This window comes from Natator depressus, chromosome 6 (genome assembly GCF_965152275.1).
Source record: "Natator depressus isolate rNatDep1 chromosome 6, rNatDep2.hap1, whole genome shotgun sequence".
NCBI lineage: Eukaryota > Metazoa > Chordata > Testudines > Cheloniidae > Natator > Natator depressus.
In genome coordinates this window covers 114,274,985-114,296,534 of record NC_134239.1, presented here as the reverse complement: position 1 = coordinate 114,296,534, position 21,550 = coordinate 114,274,985, and the positions used below count along the sequence as shown (strand labels likewise).

The following is a 21,550-nucleotide window of genomic DNA, read 5'->3' as shown; positions in this document are numbered from 1 at the left end:
CCTATGTCCAGCAACTGCAGTCTGCTTGTGCCCTGACCTACTTGCTATTTCCCTGGACTCCTTCCCACTTCTCTGCTCTTATCTTCTGGGCTCCCGCAGGTTTATCAGCCAAAACTCCCTCCTCTCAGTGAATAGCTGCAGACTACCTAATGCTATAGCCCTGGACACATCTCCCTTCTTCCAGGGAGTGACTGCAGACTACTTCCCTGTCATCCCTTTCTGCTGCCAACTTCTGGCTTTATACCAGCCCAGCCTTCACCTGCACAGCTGAGCTTCATCTTCCATCAGTCTTTCAATCCCTGGCTCTCCCTCAGTTGCAGCCAATCAAAGTTAATTAACCTTACTTAACCTACTCTGCCTTGTGTGGGATAGATATCCCATCACAGGCATAGATTCCACGGGCAGAAAGGACCATTGTGATCACCTAGTCTGACCTCCTGTATAGCACAAGCCATAAAACTTCCCCAAAATAATTCCTAGAGCAGATCTTTTAGAAGAACCTCCACATCTTGATTTAACAATTGTCAGTGTTGGATAATCCACCACAACCCTTCATAAATTGTTCTAATGATTAATTACTCTCACCATTAAAACTTCACGCTTTATTTCCAGTCTGAATTTGTCTAGCTTCACCTTCCAGCCACTGGATCTTGTTACACCTTTTCTCTGCCAGATTGAAGAGCCCTTTATTAAATATTTGTTCCCCAGGTAGGTATTTACAAACTGTAATCAAGTCACCCCTTAACCTTCTCTTTGTTAAACTAACTAGATTGAGCTCCTTGAGTGTCTTACTAAAGGCAGGTTTTCTAATTCTTTAATAATTCTCGTGGCTCTTCTCTAAACCCTTTCCAATTTAACAACATTCTTCTTGTATAATGGGCACCAGAACTGGACACAGCATTCCAGCAGTGAGCACACGAGTGCCAAATACAGCAGTAAAATACATTCTTCAGTGCTACTTGAGATTTCCCGTTTATGCATCCCAAAATTGCATTAGCTCTTTTGGCCATACTGGGAGCTCATGTTCAACTGATTATCCACTTCAACTCCCAAATCTTTTTCAGAGTTACTGTTTCCCAGAATAGAGTCCCTTGTAAGCATGGGCTACAGTCTTTGTTCCCAGATGTATACATTTATATTTAGCTGTATTAAAACGCATATGGTTTGCTTGCACCTAGTTTATTAAGCAATCTAGATTGCTTTGAATCAGAGACCTGTCCTTTTCATTATTTACCACTCCCCCAATTTTTGTGTCATCTGCAAACTTTATCAGTGCTGATTTTATATTTTCTTCTAAGTCATTTATAAAGATCTTAAATAGCGTAGGGCCAAGAACTGATTCCTGCAGGACCCCCACTGGAAACAGTCCTGCTCAATGACAATTCTCCATTTATAGTTATATTTTGAGACCCATCAGTTAGCCAGTATTTAATCCATTTAATGTGTGACATGTTAATTTTATATTGTTCGAGTTGATATAGGCTTGATTTCCTGCAAGAAATGAGCCATCTCCCAGGTTTGCCCTCACAAGAGCTGGTTCTTGAGTATCACCTGTGGTAAAACTGATTCTGAACATTTTCACGATATGCCTTGTTTGGGAGGTAAGGCTGTAACCCATTTCTGGCCTTCCAAATTTTGGCAATGAATTTTGGACCAGTCATAAGATGGGACATATGATTTGAAACTTGAAACAAATATAAAAGTGCTTTCATGCTGGCAGTGAAAATGGAGAATGGGCGCATCATAATTTTAAAAAGAAGTTACCATAACTGATGGTAACTTGATTCATTAGAAGATCATCCTGACATCCTTATGGTTATCACTATAATTATGGCATACTATAAAACACCGAGAGAATTCATACAGAAAGGAAGACACATTTTAACATCCCATCCTATCTAGGGTGACCAGATAGCAAGTATGAAAAATCGGGACAGACTGTGGGGGGTAAGAGGCACCTATATAAGAAAAAGCCCCAAATATTGGGACTGTCCCTATGAAATCGGGACATCTGGTCACCCTAATCCTATCACATACAAAGACTGAGTAATGTCATAGAAAATTCCTGTATGTCCAAGCCAAAAAAACATGAGAGCACAGGATGCCCATTTATCCAGAGAAATTATTCCTAACCCTTCAGGACAAAGCAGAAATCAGAACAAGCCCTAGCATTAATGAGACGTGGCCATTAAAAACACAAAAACATTGGGTAGATTGACTCCATCCTGCCATTCCCAGCTGTATTCAAACCAATGGAGAAGGGGAAGAACCAGAAGGGACATATTCAAAGACTTACTATAACTGGGTGGTCTTTATGTCTCTTGGGATATCACTCCTCACTCATTGGTTATAGCCTCCTGACGGTCCTGCAAATGTGGGGATATTCCCTTAATAAACTTTTGCTGAAGGACTTGTTGCCAAAGGCTACATTACCTCTGGAAAACAATTTTAGTTTTGGGTGTTAGCCTGAAAATGTTCTATTAATAACAGAGATTTCATCCTGGCAAACATAAGAGTTTTGTGGGCCCCACCAAACTGCATTTCCTATAGAGATCAGGAGAGAAAGTGTAATCATGCTGCAGTATTCCTCAGCCAAGTGATGAGGAATGGACATTCTAGAGATTCTTTGATGAAACACTTTAACCCAGGACCTGGGAAACTTCATTTTGACAATAAAGAAAAAAAAGGGGTCGGAAAAAACCCCCACTAGCATACTGTCCTTGTTTAAAATATGACTCATGCTGAGAAAGCCTGTATATAGCCCAGCCTGAGAACATTAATTCTCGTACTCCGAAATGTGCTCTAAGTCTGTTAAGTTTATCTTCCAAAATACAGTATAGATGTGCCACTGTGCCAGGAAACAGCTCGTTCCTGAGTGAGCGTATTAAATTCCTGGTTCCCATTGCAAACGATAGTTCTTTTCATGAGCAATATGCCTTTTCTGGGGATTTTATTTGTTAAGAGGGCATATCAATTAAAACACAATCATTAATAAAATCATCCACCCCTCTTTCCACCCTTGGTTTGTTAGATCTTGTACTTAGAGTAGTGTGAATATCCATCCTGCTTTGACTTCCATGTTTCTATCTCACCTTTCACTGATAGTTGGTTAAGCCCAAAGAAAATGTTTTATAAGCCGCACGTTCTTTGGGATAGGAACTGTCTTTTTGTTCTGTTAAAAGCACCTAGCACAAAGGGGTCCTGACTGGGTGTCCTAGGTGAATTGGTCATAAATAAATAAATAAATAAATAAATAGTAATAAAAGATCCTCCAGAGGTCAGTCCAACCCAGTGGTCTCCAAACTGGAGCACAGAGGAATATCCAGGGGAGTGGAAGGGCCCAGGCCAGCTCCCACAGAGGGTGGGAAGGGAGCACCACCTAGCCCAGCTCTGCCCCCTCCCTGCTCCAGCCCTGCCCCCGGCCATGACCCCTACCCCCAGCCATGACCCCTACCCCCGGCCCCGCTTACAGTCCCCACTTTCCATCTCAAGGTTATTAATAATCACTTCTCCCCCCCCCCCTTTTTTTTTTTTTTTAAAAAGATCCTATTCTCCAGTCATACAGTACATGGGATGTTCTAGGAAATCTCTGCTGAAAATGAGCCTCACAGTTCTTGGCAGACATTTCCGGAGCTTTCCTAGAGATGCATATTACAATATTCGATTAACCTGTCAGCATTCAGTTTCAGGCATACACATACCACATGAAAGCCAGGTAAGCATACGTGCCTTACAGCTCATTGTAGTTTTATCAGGAAAAGCCATTTATTGTTGTTGTTTTTTTCACAAATACAATTTTACCTTCAGCAAGTGAATCTAGAAAGATGTTTCCCTAACAGCTGAGATTGCTGACTGCCTCAGGAGGGGGACCTGACCAACCAAGACACCCCCAACCCAAACGTGTATCCAAACAGCCTAGAACTTTGGGGAAATTCATACTGGAATGTCATAGGCTCATGCCAGTGCATAGCCACGAGCACTGCTAATGAAAATGGGAATGACTCCCAGGGTAAGCAGGAAGTTTTCCCCAGTTTCTCTTTCAAGCAAAATATCCCACTGGGAAGAGGAAATACTAACAGGCAGGCGCTGAGTTACTCTGCGGTTACAGATTTTATTGTTCGTGTTCCTGTGTTCAAACAACATTGTCCTTTAAATAAAAAACCCTCTCAGCTGAATGGTAGCTAAGATGTTTTCGTATCAGTTGAATCAGATGCACTAATCAGTCATGTCATGGCCCTTCAAGACTGCAGTTTCATTAAGCGAATCTACAGGGGTTTTCTTTTATAACAATAGCTCTTGAAGCTTATGAAAGTGTTGGCTTTTTTACTCTTCAGTGTAGCAATGGGTCATCATTTCCATTTGTAACTTGAGCAAAAAAAAAAAAAAGAAAAAAAAAAAAAGAAAGAGGGCTCTGGGGAAAACCAGGAGGAATATTGGAATATTTTAGGCAGCTGATTACAATGAGTACAATAACTATTTTTATGCTGTACATACCATTTGCACAGCACATTTAGCAGATGGACTGGCAAATGCTGACTAGTCCAGCCACATGATGCAATTAGGAAAAGAAAGTGGTTCTGCTTATTGATTCATGAATCTTTATTACAGTAGATTCTGGAAAGTGCAGAAAAGGAACCCAAAGAGCTGAGAGTAGTTTAAATACTGCAGATTCATGCTTTTGCTCAGAAAATGGTAGAGTAGGAGAGATGATGAGGTTGGTCTGTTTCACTGTTGTTTTAACATTGGTTTGGTTTGTTTGTGATGCTTTTTAATTAAATTAAAAGTTCCAATTTAGGCAACTTCCAATTATGAGAACTTTAGGGAGACCAAACCCAAGAATTCACTAGTTTACTAGAGGCTGGTGGTTGACTGGCTGTCAAAAGCTCTGTTGTGATTGGCCACATGAACCTTTTGGAGGATGTCTCAGCTATTCACCAACTCCCCAAAGGGCATTCTGCGAGGATCTCACCATTGAAACACAAACAATCCCTAAGCCCATTAAGTTAATGGGGAATAAAGATAATAAGGGCAGCGGAAGGGAATGCTGGAGGAATGGGTGAAAAGGAATGAGGATGCAGCTAAGGGGCTGGTGAAGGGCTGAAAGAGAAAAAGTAGCAAGTTTGAACTGCCCTTATCATCACCTCCACCACAAAATGCCCTTTCAGCTACAGTTAACCCTCTTACTATTGTACAAATAAAAAGTCCAGATTCAGGACAACCTGCCTATCCAAGAAGGGCTCTTACGCATTTGTTTAAATCCCATTGACAATAGTGAAACTCAAGCACATGCTTAAAGTTCAACGTGGGTGCAAGTGTTTTCCTGACTCAGGAGCTAACCTAGGAACTGTTTCATATCCTAAACTTAGAATTCGTCAGAGACAGTGAATTGAAATTGGCCGTTGGGCCACAAACTGCAGCTGCAAGCGCAGCTAGGCTTCTGGGCTTCTAGAAGGAAAAAGGAAGAGTTCACATAGGAAGGACACTTTAAAGAAAGAGAAAACGGGCTGAGAAAAAACAACAAATAGCTCATATACTAAAAATAATGGAGAAAAGGCGTTAAAAACATTTCTTAACTGTTCTTACTTGTGCTTTTAATAGACACTACTCCTCAGAGCGGAGGAACACATTGCACCGATTGCCACAATATTGTATTTTGAAAAAGGGTTTTCAAATAAAAATACGTAGAATTACGGAGTTGTTCACTGACAGCAATCAGCCCCTCAAGTGTGTGAGTTAATAGGCACACATCTGGGGTGACTAAAGGCATGGAGCCAAATGCAGTGAGGTGCTTGCAGCAGTGTACTACTAATGCACATCTTGGAATGGCTTTATTGGTATAAGAGCTTGTTTAAAACCTTCCAAGATGCTAATTATGCAAGTCTTCTGTCACAGGGTCCACTCACCGCTAGTGGCGCCTCCTGCTGGCCATCCTGGGGATTAGCTCCGGCCAGGCATTGTGCCCTGGTAGTGTCTCTCCCACCATCCTCTCACCCCGCAGACCTCTCCCACTCCAGCCTCCTCTTCATGATTCGGCTCTTCAGCCAGGTCACCATATGTGTTCCCCACTTCCGGGGTATCAGAGTACTTCTTGGCAAATGGGCTCAGGCAGTCTTCCTGCTCACTGCCCTGCTGGTGCCACTTCATCAGCTGCTGGTAAGGGGATCTGGGCCCATCCTCTACTCCGGGGCCTGGCTCAGGGGCTCTCTCATCAGCAGCCAAGGTTTGACCTACCTCATACCTTGCTGTTCTTTCCCCTGAGCCCTGCCTACTTCTCTGGCTTTCCCCCTTCTCTGGGTTTGCAAGTCCAAACTCTCCCCTCCCAGGGAGTAACCTAGGCTACATGCCTCTCGCCCCAGACACACCTCCGTTCTCCCAGGGAGTGACTACAGACACCTTCGCTGCAGCCCCTTTCTGTTGCCAGCTACCTGGCTTTATACAGGCCTCACCTGTTCCTGTTCAGTGCAGCCTTGTGTCTGATTAATCGATTCCTGCTTCCTGGCTTTTCCTCCTGGTGCAACCTGGAAAGTTAATCGGGCCTAGCTGGCCACCTTAACGCCTTCCAGTCCTGGGGGGAATGGACACCCCATCACATCCTCCTTATACTGTGAAATTATTTATGTGCGCTAATTTATACCAGCTGAGGATAAATACATATTATGGCTCCAATCCTGCAAAGGCTTACACAGATGCTTATAAGTAAACATGATAGAAAAGGTGGGGGAGGTAACAGAAGTTGATCCAAAAAAAGCTATTACTTCCCCCACCTTTTCTCTCTAATATCCTGGAACCAACATGGCTACAACAACACTGCATGCATACATTTAAGCATGTGAGTAGATCCAGTGATGTCACTTGACATTTATTTATATTGTACATGATCTGCAAAATTGCTCTGAAAGTCCAGCCCAGGCTCAAAAATCTGCTAACTATTATTATTTTCATTATTGTGTTATTATATGCTCAAAATGTGTTAGGCCCTGTACAACATGCAGTAGAGGAAAACACAGTCTTTGCCCTAAAGAGATTGCAATTTATGACTGTATCCTGCAAACACAATGCACGAGTACTCCAGCTGAACTCAAAGTTAATCCCATGAGTAAGACGGCATCCACATCATGAAAAAGGGTGTTTTCTTACTGTGTTCCCTAACATATAAAAAAATCACAGTGAAGACAAAGCAGTTTGTCGTTTTCACACATGTTAACAGGTTGAGGTAAACATGAGAGGGGAGCGTAGCATTTATCTGCTAATATGCTTTAAAAGTACAACAGCCTTGTCTTTACTTGTGTTAGGTGCCACATGCTAGGGAACACATGGTAAGAACACACTTTTTTTTTCTGGTGAAGACAAGGCTTGAGTGTTAGCTTGATTCAGGCTAAGGCTACACTAGGAAAAAGGTGAATTTTTACCCCTTGTTAAACTAAGCTGTGTTAATCAACCCATATTAAAATCCTAGTGAAGACAAGAGAATTGAAGTTTTAACTCATGGTAGTGAGGTTTTTTACCATGAGTAGCCACAGGCTATGTCTTCACTGCTCAACAAAAGTGTGTATTTACCATGGGATAATTACCATGCATTAGCTATAACGCTGTAAAAACATAGTGGTGACAAGGCACTGTTAAACTAAGGGTATATCTACACTACGAAATTAGGTCGAATTTATAGAAGTCAGTTTTTTAGAAATCGTTTTTAGATAGTCGATTTGTGTGTGTCTGCACACAAAATGCTCTAAGTGCATTAACTCGGCAGAGTGCTTCCACAGTACCGAGGCTAGCATCGATTTCCGGAGTGTTGCACTGTGGGTAACTATCCCACAGTTCCCACAGTCTCCACTGCCCATTGGAATTCTGGGTTGAGATCCCAATTCCTGATGGGGCAAAAAACATTGTCGCTGGTGGTTCTGGGTACATGTCATCAGGCCCTCCTTCCCTGCCTCCCTCCGTGAAAGCAACGGCAGACAATCGTTTTGCGCCTTTTTTCATGAGTTACCTGTGCAGATGCCATACCACGGCTAGCATGGAGCCCGCTCAGCTCAAGGTCACCGTATGTCTCCTGGGTGCTGGCAGACGCGGTACTGCATTGCTACACAGCAGCAGCAACCCATTGCCTTGTGGCAGCAGATGGTACAATAGGACTGGTAGCCGTCATCGTCATGTCCGAGGTGCTCCTGGCCGCGTCGGTCAGGAGCGCCTGGGCAGACAGGGGTGCAGGGACTACATTAGAAGTGGCTCGACCAGGTCACTCTCTTTAGTCCTGCAGCCAGTCCTATTCTACCATCTTTTGGTGAGCAGGCAGGCAATATGGATGCTAGCAGTCCTATTGTACCATCTTTTGCCAGGCAGGAAGGAGATGAGGATGGCTAGCAGTCCTATTGTACCATCTTCTGCCGAGCAGCCAAGAGATGTGGATGGCTTGCAGTCCTTCTGCACCATCTGCTGCCAGCCAAAGATGTAAAAGATAGATGGAGTGGATCAAAACAAGAAATAGACCAGATTTGTTTTGTACTCATTTGCTCCCTCCGTCCCTCCGTGAAGTCCTGCCTGAAATACTCCTTGATGTAAAGCCACTCCCTTTGTTGATTTTAATTCTCTGTAAGCCAACCCTGTAAGCCATGTCGTCAGTCACCCCTCCCTCCGTCAGAGCAACGGCAGACATTCGTTCCACGCCTTTTTTCTGTGCAGACGCCATACCACGGCAAGCATGGAGCCTGCTCAGCTCACTTTGGCAATTAGGAGCATATTAAATACCACATGCATTATCCAGCAGTATATGCAGCATCAGAACCTGGCAGAGTGATACCGGGCGAGTAGGCGACGTCAGCACGGTGACGTGAGTGATGAGGACATGGACACAGACTCCTCTCAAAGCATGGGCCCTGCCAATGTGGGCATCATGGTGCTAATGGGGCAGATTCATGCCGTGGAACGCCAATTCTGGGCCCGGGAAACAAGCATAGACTGGTGGGACCGCATAGTGTTGAGGGTCTGGGACGATTCCCAGTGGCTGCGAAACTTTCGCATGCGTAAGGACACTTTCATGGAACTTTGTGACTTGCTTTCCCCTGCCCTGAAGCACATGAATACCAAGATGAGAGCAGCCCTCACAGTTGAGAAGCGAGTGGCAATAGCCCTGTGAAAGCTTGCAACGCCAGACAGCTACCGGGAATCAATTTGGAGTGGGCAAATCTACTGTGGGGGCTGCTGTGATGCAAGTAGCCAAAGCAATCAAAGATCTGCTGATATCAAGGGTAGTGACCCTGGGAAATGTGCAGGTCATAGTGGATGGCTTTGCTGCAATAGGATTCCCTAACTGTGGTGGGGCGATAGACGGAACCCATATCCCTATCTTGGCACCAAGCCGGCGAGTACATAAACCGCAAGGGGTACTTTTCAATAGTGCTGCAAGCACTGGTGGATCACAAGGGACGTTTCACCAACATCAACGTGGGATGGCCGGGAAAGGTACATGACGCTCGCATCTTCAGGAACTCTGGTCTGTTTCAAAAGCTGCAAGAAGGGACTTTATTCCCAGACTAGAAAATAACCATTGGGGATGTTGAAATGCCTATAGTTATCCTTGGGGACCCAGCCTACCCCTTAATGCCCTGGCTCATGAAGCCATACACAGGCAGCCTGGACAGTAGTCAGGAGCTGTTCAACTACAGGCTGAGCAACTGCAGAATGGTGGTAGAATGTGCATTTGGATGTTTAAAAGCGCTCTGGCGCAGTTTACTGACTCAGATAGACCTCAGCGAAACCAATATTCCCACTGTTATTACTGCTTGCTGTGCGCTCCACAATATCTGTGAGAGTAAGGGGGAGACATTTATGGCGGGGTGCGAGGTTGAGGCAAATCGCCTGGCTGCTGGTTTCGCACAGCCAGACACCAGGGCGGTTAGAAGAGCACAGGAGGGTGCGGTGCGCATCAGAGAAGCTTTGAAAACCAGTTTCATGACTGGCCAGGCTACGGTGTGAAAGTTCTGTTTGTTTCTCCTTGATGCAACCCCCCGCCCCTTGCTTCACTCTTCTTCCCTGTAAGCTAACCACCCACCCCACCACCCACCCCACCACCCTTTGATCACCACTTGCAGAGGCAATAAAGTCATTGTTGCTTCACATTCATGCATTCTTTATTCATTCATCACACAAATAGGGGGATAACTACCAAGGTATCCCAGGAGGGGTGGTGGAGGAGAGAAGCACCAGGAGGGTGCTGAGGGTGGAGGAGGGAAGGACAAGGCCACACAGCACTTTAAAAGTTTACAACTTTAAAACTTATTGAATGCCAGCCTTCTGTTTTTTGGGCAATCCTCTGGGGTGGAGTGGCTGGGTGGCCGGAGGCCCCCCCACCGCGTTCTTGGGCATCTGGGTGAGGAGGCTATGGAACTTGGGGAGGAGGCCGGTTGGTTACACAGGGGCTGTAGTGGCAGTTTGTGCTCCTGCTGCCTTTTCTGCAGCTCAACCATATGCTGGAGCATATTGGTTTGATCCTCCAGCAGCCTCAGCATTGAATCCTGCTTCCTCTCATCACGCTGCCGCCACATTTGAGCTTCAGCCCTCTCTTCAGCCTGCCACCTCTCCTCCCGGTCATTTTATGCTTTCCTGCACTCTGACATTGACAGAGCACAGATGAATGCGTGGAGGCAGACAGTGTGGGAGGACAGCATGAGCTCAGAGAACATTTCATCACGAGTGCGTTTTTTTTTCTTTCTAATCTTCACTAGCCTCTGGGAAGGAGAAGATCCTGTGATCATTGAAACACATGCAGCTGGTGGAGAAAAAAAAATGGACAGTGGTATTTAAAAAGACACATTTTCTAGAACAATGGGTACACTCTTTCACGGTAAACCTTGCTGTTAACATTACATACATAGCACATGTGCTTTCGTTACAAGGTCGCATTTTGCCTCCCCCCACCACGTGGCTAACCCCTCCCTCCTCTCCCCTCCCCGTGGCTAACAGCGGGGAACATTTCTGTTCAGCCACAGGCAAACAGCCCAGCAGGAACGGGCACCTCTGAGTGTTCCCGGAAGAAAAGCACCCTATTTCAACCAGGTGACCGTGAATGATATCACTCTCCTGAGGATAACACAGAGAGATAAAGAACGGATGTTGTTTGAACGCCAGCAAACATACACTGCAATGCTTTGTTGTACAATGATTCCCGAGTACGTGCTACTGGCCTGGAGTGGTAAAGTGTCCTACCATGGAGGATGCAATAAGGCTGCCCTCCCCAGAAACCTTTTGCAAAGGCTTTGGGAGTACATCCAGGAGAGCCGCAAATGCCAGGGCAAATTAATCATTACACATGCTTGCATTTAAACCATGTATAGTATTTTAAAAGGTACACTCACCAGAGGTCCCTTCTCCATCTGCTGGGTCCAGGAGGCAGCCTTGGGTGGGTTTGGGGGGTACTGGCTCCAGGTCCAGGGTGAGAAACGGTTCCTGGCTGTCGGGAAAACTGGTTTCTCCGCTTGCTTGCTGTGAGCTATCTACAACCTCATCATCATCATCATCTTCCTCATCCCCAAAATCTGCTTCCGTGTTGCCTCCATCTCCATTGAAGGAGTCAAACAACACGGCTGGGGTAGTGGTGGCTGAACCCCCTAAAATGGCATGCAGCTCATCATAGAAGCGGCATATTTGGGGCTCTGACCCGGAGCGGCCGTTCGCCTCTCTGGTTTTCTGGTAGGCTTGCCTCACCTCCTTAAGTTTCATGCGGCACTGCTTCGGGTCCCTGTTATGGTCTCTGTCCTCCATGCCCTGGGAGATTTTGACAAATGTTTTGGCATTTCGAAAACTGGAATGGAGTTCTGATAGCACGGATTCCTCTCCCCATACAGCAATCAGATCCCGTACCTCCCGTTCAGTCCATGCTGGAGCTCTTTTGCGATTCTGGGACTCCATCATGCTCACCTCTGCTGATGAGCTCTGCATGGTCACCTCTGCTGATGAGCTCTGCATGGTCACCTGCAGCCTGCCACGCTGGCCAAACAGGAAATTGAAATTCAAAAGTTTGTGGGCCTTTTCCTGTCTATCTGGCCAGTGCATCTGAGTTGAGAGTGCTGTCCAGAGCGGTCACAATGGAGCACTCTGGGATAGCTCCCAGAGGCCAATACCATCTTATTGTGTCCACAGTACCCCAAGTTCGACCCAGCAAGGCCGATTTAAGTGCTAATCCACTTGTCAGGGGTGGAGTAAGGAAATCGATTTTTAGAGCCCTTTAAGTCAAAAAAAAGGGCTTCATCGTGTGGACGGGGGCAGGTTTACATGGATTTAATGCTGCTAAATTCGACCTAAACTCCTAGTGTAGACCAGGGCTAGGTTAAGTCAGCCACATGCAGGGAGTATAGTGTGGACGTCACCTACCTACCTCATCATAAAAACTACAGATGCCTTGTCTCCATTAGGATTTTACAGTGAGATAACAATCACACATTTGTTATCTTGTGGTAAAAACACCTTTATGTCAGTGAAGACAAAGCCTAAAGAGGCTGATTGTACAAACTTTTATGCATATGTGTAACTTTAACCCTGTGAGTAGACATAAATGGAACTACTTAAATGAGCAAAATTACTCGCATACATAAAGTGTTTTCAGGATCAGGCCCTAAAAAAACAAGAGATACAACATGCAAGCAAAACAGAGAGGATGATGACTGGTACACATGCAATTCATTCAAGTTTTTAAAATATACCTTTAATGACATTTTATATGAATTTTCTTGTTTTTTCTTATTTTCTTTAAAAATACATGCATATTATTGTAAATTAATTTCCCAGTCTCCAAATTAAATCTAGATTTTAATTAAATGTAAATGACAAATTCAAGCATGACTGACTGTTAGATTAGCTGATACTGTCACACTTTAATTTGACATTTAAATGTTGCTTTTTTAGAAATTGTTACATCGGTAGATTTGAACATTGAAACAGTTACCTGGTTTTAAAGTTTTGCTTTTTTTTTTGTTTTCCAAACCAGGCAAATTGAGCTGGCCACACTAGAAAGAAATCATCAGAAAAATGTATTTTAAAAAGCTGATGTGATTTGGAGTCATATGATATGAACTTGTTCTGTTCAATATAACTCCTACTCCCTACTTTCAAAAAAATTCCTCTGTTCTGAAATCAGTCCAGTAGCTATTGGAAGTGGTTACAGACATGAATTCCGTTTTGTTTATGAAAACGTTTTGGACAAAGCGTTGATTGTCAAGGATTTATGCAAAGAATTAAAACCTATGAAATGTTGGCATAACAGCTATGTAGAGCATGAAAATGACATACACATGAATCACAGTTTCTTGGAGCAGTTATTTATAGACATAAAAAAAAGAACTTTGCTTAAGACAAAACTAATCAGCATAGTTCTCATTTTTATAAGTTTGCATTTAGTGTCTTGTGAAATAAAGAAAAATTTGGGCCAATTCTTGGGGCTAGTTTTACTGTGTCAGAAAGGGACGTATTAGCCCCAGATGGCTGCATAAGGAGGCTGGATACAAGGCTAACTGATCTGGAGGGCAACTGGCCTATGAGTAGGCAGAGGGCAGCAAGGACAGATTCATACTCACTCAGTGGCAGGATGTGCAAAGTTTATTGAGAGGTAGGACATTTGTGCAGGAGACCTCCTCTCTCCATCACCCAAGTCATTTCTCTATGGGTGAGATGAGGTTGGGTTTCCTAATTTTTTCATGGAGTAAATAATTTTAGCAGTACTTCAGGAAGAGATGCACAGGGGTACTCCCTCCCTCACTAACCAAAACTAAAGAAAGAGGTCTTTTTACTCTCGGGGATGGATTTGCTCCTTAAAATACATGGCTGCATTTTGGTGTATCTTTTGGTGAATCTCTAAACACCCCTATGTTCAGAGAAAGGTGAGGATTTTGCCTGTCAGATGTACAATACCCCTGAATGAGTCAGAATGATGAGTGATATCTACCATCTGTAGGTTGGTCAGGTATTTGAAAAATACCTGTGGGTATCAGGTTTCCCCATCCAGTTGACCCATCGCTGGCAAAATGCAGGAACCTCTCTTTGCTCCATCACTGCTACAATCCACCCACCTGTCTGTGCTTGCCCTGGAGAAGAGATGAACTGAGAATTCAGTCACAGACAGTTAAAATCAGAATTAAAAATAGCAGTCAAGGTTGGGAGATAAGTGCCCAACTGTCACTGAAACGCAGTAGGAATGAGGTGCCTAATTCCCTTGGGCCTTTTGAACATCCCAGTCTTAGTGCCTAGTCCTCACAGGGATTAGGCTAGACCTGCAGGTGATAAAGACCTATAGTCATTATAGGTTTCCTTTGTTTAAAGCATGTGGTTTAACATGTTTTGTATAGTTTCATTGTACCTTAGTCAGAACTTCTAGTGTAAATGCATGTAGTCACCTCATAGGACAAAAAAAGGTGTGGCCTTTTGCCCAGCAAAACAAGCCGACCAAGTACAGTTTATAGGGCCATTCTGGTTTTGAAAATGGAGGGCTTGATTCCCTGCTGCATTGATCCTTTTCGATAAAGGGGTAATTTCACTGAAATCACTGATGTCATACCGGGGTAAAACAGGAGGAACAGCAGGGTGAATCAGCCCTACAGACTGTACAGAGAATTTTTTCCTTTCTCTCTTCCAGTAGCAAATGACAACATTATTGCCAGCTACCCACACTCAACACTATAATTAACCTATAATATATATAACTATATATAACCTATATACGTGGCAGGACTTCAGGTGCTACATTTGACATGTCTGAGGAGCAAGTAAGCGAACAGACTGAAATGATAGTCTCTTAAGTCACTTTGCTGGCCACCTGTGCTCGTGGGTGCGTTTTTGTTTTTGTTTTCCAGTGAAAACACAATCATACAAAATGTCCAAGAAAATAGTGAAGACTTGGGCTTACGGTAACCGCCATAAGAGTAGGCATCTGCAGCTGCATCTTTAGAAAAGCCAACCAAACTAAACGCTCGGGGCTCAGGCCTACAGCCATGGCACACACAAAATTCTAATTGAATTACAGGTGGGTAAAAGCTCCCCCACCCCCGCCCCCCCAGGCCAAAATTTTCAAACTTCAGTGCCCACATTTAGGCTCCTAAACACACATTTATGTTTTAAACAGAATTGTACTGATGTTCAAAGATGCCGAACCTTTGCAATGCTCATTAACTTTCGCGAGATTGATAATGGCTCAGCAGCTTTGAAAAATCAGGCCCGTAGAAATGATGTAGGCTCTTAGGAGCCCAACCTGCACACCCGCCTTCTTTGAAACCTTTAGCCCAGAATTGTTTTGGATATTTACATTTGAAGAACTCTGTTCTCTTCATTTAAGTGACGCTTTTAATCCTTGATCAGATCGTTTAGCTGTTTCTGAGTATTATTATTTCATACCAATAATATTATCTAAATAATTTTTCACATGCAAAGAAAAACCAGATTAGGAAAAACGAAACAACAGCAGGAAGAGCCCGATGAAGATGAGCTAGCAACAACAACAACAAAGTCACCTTAGACAAAGATTAGCAATATAGAGGGTTAAACATACACAAGTAGAGCTGGCCTCTTCACACATCCCGGTTATCATTCATCAGACTGTACATGGGAGATCTGACCTGGAGATTCTTCACTCAGAGTGGTCAGTAAGTTGGACCATTCTGCTTGTGGGTCTCTTTGCCATTGTCTGAACTGCTCATAAATTTATTTGACATTAATAGGATCATTTGTGAGTGAGAACTACTCACATGCATGACAATTGGGCCCTAAATGTGGCATAAAAAACACAAAGTAAAAAAAACATAGAGCATGAGGTTTGATGGGGGTGGGGTAAGAGGAGTGACTAGAAAGGACAAGAAGAAAAGGAATATTTGCTCGTGGGGGAGTATTAGTGGAACAATGCGCACATCAGAGAATACGCAATTCTATCACACTATCATCAATTAGGCCTACATTTTCAAAAGTGACTAGTGATTTTGGGTATCTCAATTTTTGGGTGTCCAACCCAAGGCACCTAAAAGGGGTCTGGTTTTCAGGAAGTGACAACAACCCAGCCTCTGAAAAATCAGGCTTTTTAGAGATGTTTCAGTTTGGGCACCCAAAACTGAGGGGTTCAAAATCCCTGGTCACTTCTGAACATCTGGTGTCCTTGGATAAGTGATGGAAAGCCTTCAAACATTAGGAAATTTGGTTCCACCAGACAAAGGTTTAGTCTGCTTTTTATTTTGTCTAAATAAGTTCAGCTATCCCTGCCATGGCTACCTGATACTGACCAATAACAGCTGAGTCTTTTTGTTTATCATGGCCCTAAGCACTCTGCACAAAGCTAGACCTATATTCCACAGCAAGGCCCACTGGTTCTCTGATATATCCCAGTGCTGAATTTGCAGCACTTTGGAAATTCTCTGGCAGCTTCAAGTAAATTCAAACTCTGATGCTTTTGTTGTATCATATTTGAAAAATAAGTCTTGCAACCAGCATAATATTCTATGTGCTAACTATTTCGGTACTAGAGTCACCTGATTTTATACTGCCCTCAAATTTTCCATTCACAGCAGATTTTTGTATCACCAGTGCCTAACTGCATCAGAATGGTGGTGGCTTTGGTAGAAAGAGAGTTTTAACCCTTGAGAAGCTGTAGGCAGCAGTTTCAGATTTCATATCCACAAGGCAGTTGAATCTGTTGTCAGTAAGGAAGTTCTGGACTTCCTCTTTCATTCACCCTGAGAGGACAAGGTTAGAGGTGACTTGAACACCTTGGAAAGTGGAACTCCAAGTTTCCTACTCCAGCAACCAACCCCAACCCCCATCTCCCAGTCTCAATATCCTCCAATGCACCAAACAATTATGAATAAGCACATTAGCTAGATGCTTCAGCTAAAACGATTTGTGTAAAATAGTTAATGTTGATATTTAAAATGCCATCATTAAGCTTCAGCATTAACACCCACGACATGAGGCAATTCCCACATTTCAGGAACTATTATTTCAGGCTACCTGGCTGCTGTATGCTTTCCTGTCTCTTTGAGCGTGCAAGTCAATTGAAAAGCTTGGAATAGAACTCAGAGGTCCTGATGCTTAGTGCCTGTCTCGAGCCATTAGGCCACAATCCTTCCCATTAATTTAAAAGGTTCCTGCCAGCTTGTAATGTATTTTTCCAGGATTGGGACTTCTTTCTTCTTTTCTGTTTACAAAGTTTTCATCAGTGGAGGTGTGACTATTTTTTGTACCTTTGGGAAGACTAGCAGGATGAAATTTGAGAAACCCTGCCACAAAGATTGGATATCAGGCCATTCTGTGACTTTCCATAACCATACTGCTCTGTAAACTTTGTATTTGTAAAACACACTGCCTTGTGCACTGAGTTGATGGAGCAGCACCTAGATTGATGGCTCATATGTTGTTTCCAGGTTCTGGCATACAGCTGACACCAGGGGAGCCTGAAGCTGAGGCTGATGCAGAAGAAGATGATTCTGTGAGTAATGTTACTGTTTACTTCTGAAAGCTTGAGAATTAATATTTTATTTACAATTTTTTTTCACAAAGATGTGTCTATTATTATTTCTGTTAAGGAGACATCGTGACAGCTGGATTGGCCTTCTGATAAACTGACGTTCAGATATACAGAATTTCAAAGGACAGAATTTGGGGCAGTGTAACGTGCATTAGAGTAGGGCTCTTTGCATTAAAGGGAGGGCTTTTCCCTTTCAGAGATTTGTAACATGCCAGTAAAAGTTATATTCTATGATATAGCAAATTCTCGTTTTCACAGTGGTTGAATTTTTGTTTCAAGGATGGTCCAACTTGTCCACTGGCATGATCTTCTTCAGAGACCCCAGAAGGAATTTTGCTGAATCAGCCAAAATTTCTCCTAGGAATTCCAACTGCTATGAGGCTCCACTGCACATCTGAGGTTACTGGGGGCATAATTTAGCCCTAAAGAAAGGGGGGGAAAGTTGTCATAACCTCTTGTGATCATTATTTCTGTCTAATCTGTCTGGATTTCAAATTATCCCTAGTTCAGAAAGACATTGTGAAAGCATCATTTCTGTTTCCAAGAACTATATCCTCTGTTGTTTACATCAAATTCTTAAACAGGAATTATGTTTGCCCCAAAAGGAAATAACGAATGGCCATTCTGCAGCCACCATCACTGGTATCAGGCTTGCACAGAGAGGAATTTTATATTATATTTATTGCCTCCCTACTGTTGCTAAATAATGACCATTGTTTCCCCTCATTTCTTTCCCGCAGGTCAATGAAGTGACAATAGAAAACATACGGCCAAGGCCACAAGGATCCTCTCCAGTTTATGAGTATTCCATAGAAGAAGAATATTTTAACAAAAAGGCAAGACATAGATAAGGTTTTCATGTTACACTCAATTCATTTTTAGCTAAATTCTCATCTTTTGGGGCTTATTAGCAAAAAATCCCATTGACTTCTGTAGGACTAGAATTTGGACTTGTATGGAAAAGTACTTTGAAATCCACACCCTCACCTTGTCAATCCTTTCCTATCCCTTTTAGTTTACCAAATAGTGAGTATTACTTGTATTTATGGGCAGGAGAGTTTCAGGATTCAGCTGACATTTCATTGTGAAGAAAAAGCATGATCAGTAATATATACATTACATTAAGAAAATATTTGGTTTTCTATATGAAAATGTAAAGCATTAAAGGATTTTTTCCTAATTCTTTCCTAATTGGAGGGGGGGGTGGAGAGTATCAGGAAACAACTTTCTGGAAGATATAACCTGTAAAAAAAAAAAAAAAAAGCCTAAGATCAAGTTTATATAATATAGTCTTTGGAATTATCTGTATTTCTTGGTTAATTAAAGGGTAAAGATTTAATTAGTGTGATACTGTACGAGTGTGACTCACCACTGAAGCAACCTCTCGTGGCCACATGGAATGCCACAGGATCCTCCCTCTCTTGCCTCTGACAAATGGCTATTTAGGTGCGCCACCTCTTCTTGTGACTCAGCCCTCTGGCTGGAGCATAGATAGTCCAACCCTCTTTGGGGTAACCCAAGAGTCCAACAAACAACAGTTCACGAACCTCATGTTGGGTTTTCAACCCAGCTCCAGATTCATTAGCCTGAACCCTGGGGTAAGGGGGCTTTCCACACACCTTCCTCAACCTTCCCTCACCTCTGGGTTCCAGTCCAGGAACCCTTTAATAAGCAGCCAAGGTGTGTCTTCATAGACCCCCTGCTGCCTCCTTGGACCACATCCTTCCTCCACCTGTCTTGAGTCTTTCCCACAGCCTTGTCCAAGGCTCGTTGTCTGTCAGCCTCTCTCTCTCTAGACCCCTTTCACAAGCTCACTGCAGAGCTTTAGCACTTTCTGCCACTCATGTGGCTTTGCTGCAGGAGAGTTTCTCTACTCCCCTAGCAGGGCAGTTCCTGACCCTGTGGGAGTTTTCCTGTCCCTCCACCAGCATGCAGAAGCCTGGGAAACTCACTTCCTCCATCTTGCCTTCACAACTGCCTTGTACTCCCAGTTGCAAGCTAGCCTGCCTTCCTTCAGGGAGTCTCTATCTACCAGCAGGCCAACACAACTACCTGGATGCAGACAGTCTTCTGCCCCTGAATCAGAGCCAGATATCTGCTCTCCTTCCTGGTCAGTACCCCACTGAGCTTTTATCTCCTCCCTCTAAGTTTGACAGCTACTGCAGGTCTAGTGGGGCGGAGCTGATTGAGCCCACAGGCTCTCATTTCATCCTCCTTGCTCATTGTGGGGTTATACACAATGCCCAGGGTTTCCCAGGATTGTCCCTTTTTTGAGGTAGCTGTCCCAGATAAAATAGTTCAGATATCCTCCCCCCCCCTTTTTTTTTTACCTCAGACATGCATGTTTAGACGAGCATGATAGATCCACAGCGTGACTGACATACAGTTTGTTCCGGCAAAAAAATGTGAAATCAAAATATTTGGGAATTCTTGTCGGTTTCACCTAAATGACTTGGTTGTAAAAATATTCTGTAAAATGATTTCTCATTTTCAAACGCCTTTTAATTTTATTTACAATATTTAAAAATGTTAAAAGTGCTCAAAAACAAAATGAAGCATGGCGTGTTTTGACTGAGCTGAAAGGATGATTTTTTTTTTTTGCTTTTTAAGTCACCAAAAATTCAAAAAAATTTGTTTTCAGTTTGAACTGAAACTATTTTTTTTAATTGCCAGCAAACCGAACAAACTGCACAGCTCCTATCATGTGGTTAAATCCACACACACTGAACTGAAAATTAACATTATTGACTCCAATGGAGACATCCACTCCTGGTTTTTAAAACAGTAATAGATTTCAGTGTGAATTATGAATTTTAGCTCTCACCAAAATATAGGCTAAGAGCCCTGTTTTGAGCAAGGCAGAGGCCATATAATCTCTGTGTGAACTTTACAATACTATCTTAGCCGAACACTAAATAATTACAATTGCTTTTCCAGCTACAAGAAGAGACAGAGAACAAAAAATATTCTACAGAAAAACAAAAAATGAGTCATTCACAGGTGAGTTTAAAAGGTTACACAGAAAGCAAATTTCATTAGAAAGTGCAAATATGGCAGGAGTAAATAGAGGAGAAAGAGCAATGGATTCAGATGAGTTTGAGCAACCTGCTTAATAAATAAGATTCCTATTGTATACTTTTGTATATTGTATACCGTATAAGTCACAAGAAATTACTGCATCATGGGAATGTATGCACCACTGATATTTTCCCCTTCCCAATGGAAAGAACTTCGTTATAATGTAAAGCTCCTGCCTTAATGGGGTGGGCTAAAGAGAGAGTATGATCTTACATACCACACCTCTGTAAAAACCCCAGAGCAATTTTTTACAGTTAGGCTCTTTGTTTTCTACAGTATAAAAGCTTCACAGGTGTGTGTGACACACCAGGGTACAATCCAGACTAATGAGCAGCTGTGTCACCCCTGCCCTGCAACCTTGGGTGCCTTACAATGCCTTGCTAAAGTAGCTCCCACCTGGTTGCTCACAGTCTTCCAGCATGCAAGCCACACCCTGAGTGTATGTAACTGTAGCCTGCTAGCTACATGTGGGTGACACTCTGGTTCGCACCAGCTTTGACTATACTGCAGAGTAACCCCAACACGCCCACCCCCATCTTAGGTTTTCCCCAGAAATATATGTCCTGTACTGCCCAGCACTCTCCTGGACAATACAAGTTATATTAAGTCCATTATTCCTTTATGAGACTAATATGCACACAACTTGAACCAAATGGAGTGGGGGTGGAGTGAGGGCAGAAAGAGGCGGGGCCTTGGGGGAAGGGATGAGTGGGGGTAGGGGGCGGGGCCCAGGCAGAGCCGGGGTCCAGCACCCCCCGGGCACATTGGAAAGTTGGCGCCTGTACAGCTTGGGACTGGGGCAAATGAAATGAACTTTAAAGAGAGGACCCAGCCCTTCCTCCCTGAAGCTCTGTCTCTCTGCTCCCCAAGCAGGACTGAAGCTGAGCAATCTCGCCCCTATCCAACACAACACTTAAGCATCTGCTTAACTTTAAATATTTGCACAGTCCCACTGGAATTGAATCAAGGTGTTCAGCA

At 43.5% G+C, this 21,550-nt stretch overlaps 1 protein-coding gene across 2 annotated transcripts in view; it reads left to right on the top strand.

Annotated features, from left to right (window-relative positions):
- The window catches only part of AHNAK2 (AHNAK nucleoprotein 2), a 100,915-nt gene that overhangs the window by 52,554 nt on the left and 26,811 nt on the right, over positions 1 to 21,550 (top strand). For both annotated transcript variants that reach the window (XM_074956346.1, XM_074956347.1), the window contains exons 2-4: positions 17,391 to 17,455; positions 18,235 to 18,330; positions 20,432 to 20,494. In XM_074956346.1, coding sequence (XP_074812447.1) covers positions 17,391 to 17,455; positions 18,235 to 18,330; positions 20,432 to 20,494 — 224 coding nt within the window. The remainder of the gene's footprint in view (positions 1 to 17,390; positions 17,456 to 18,234; positions 18,331 to 20,431; positions 20,495 to 21,550) is intronic.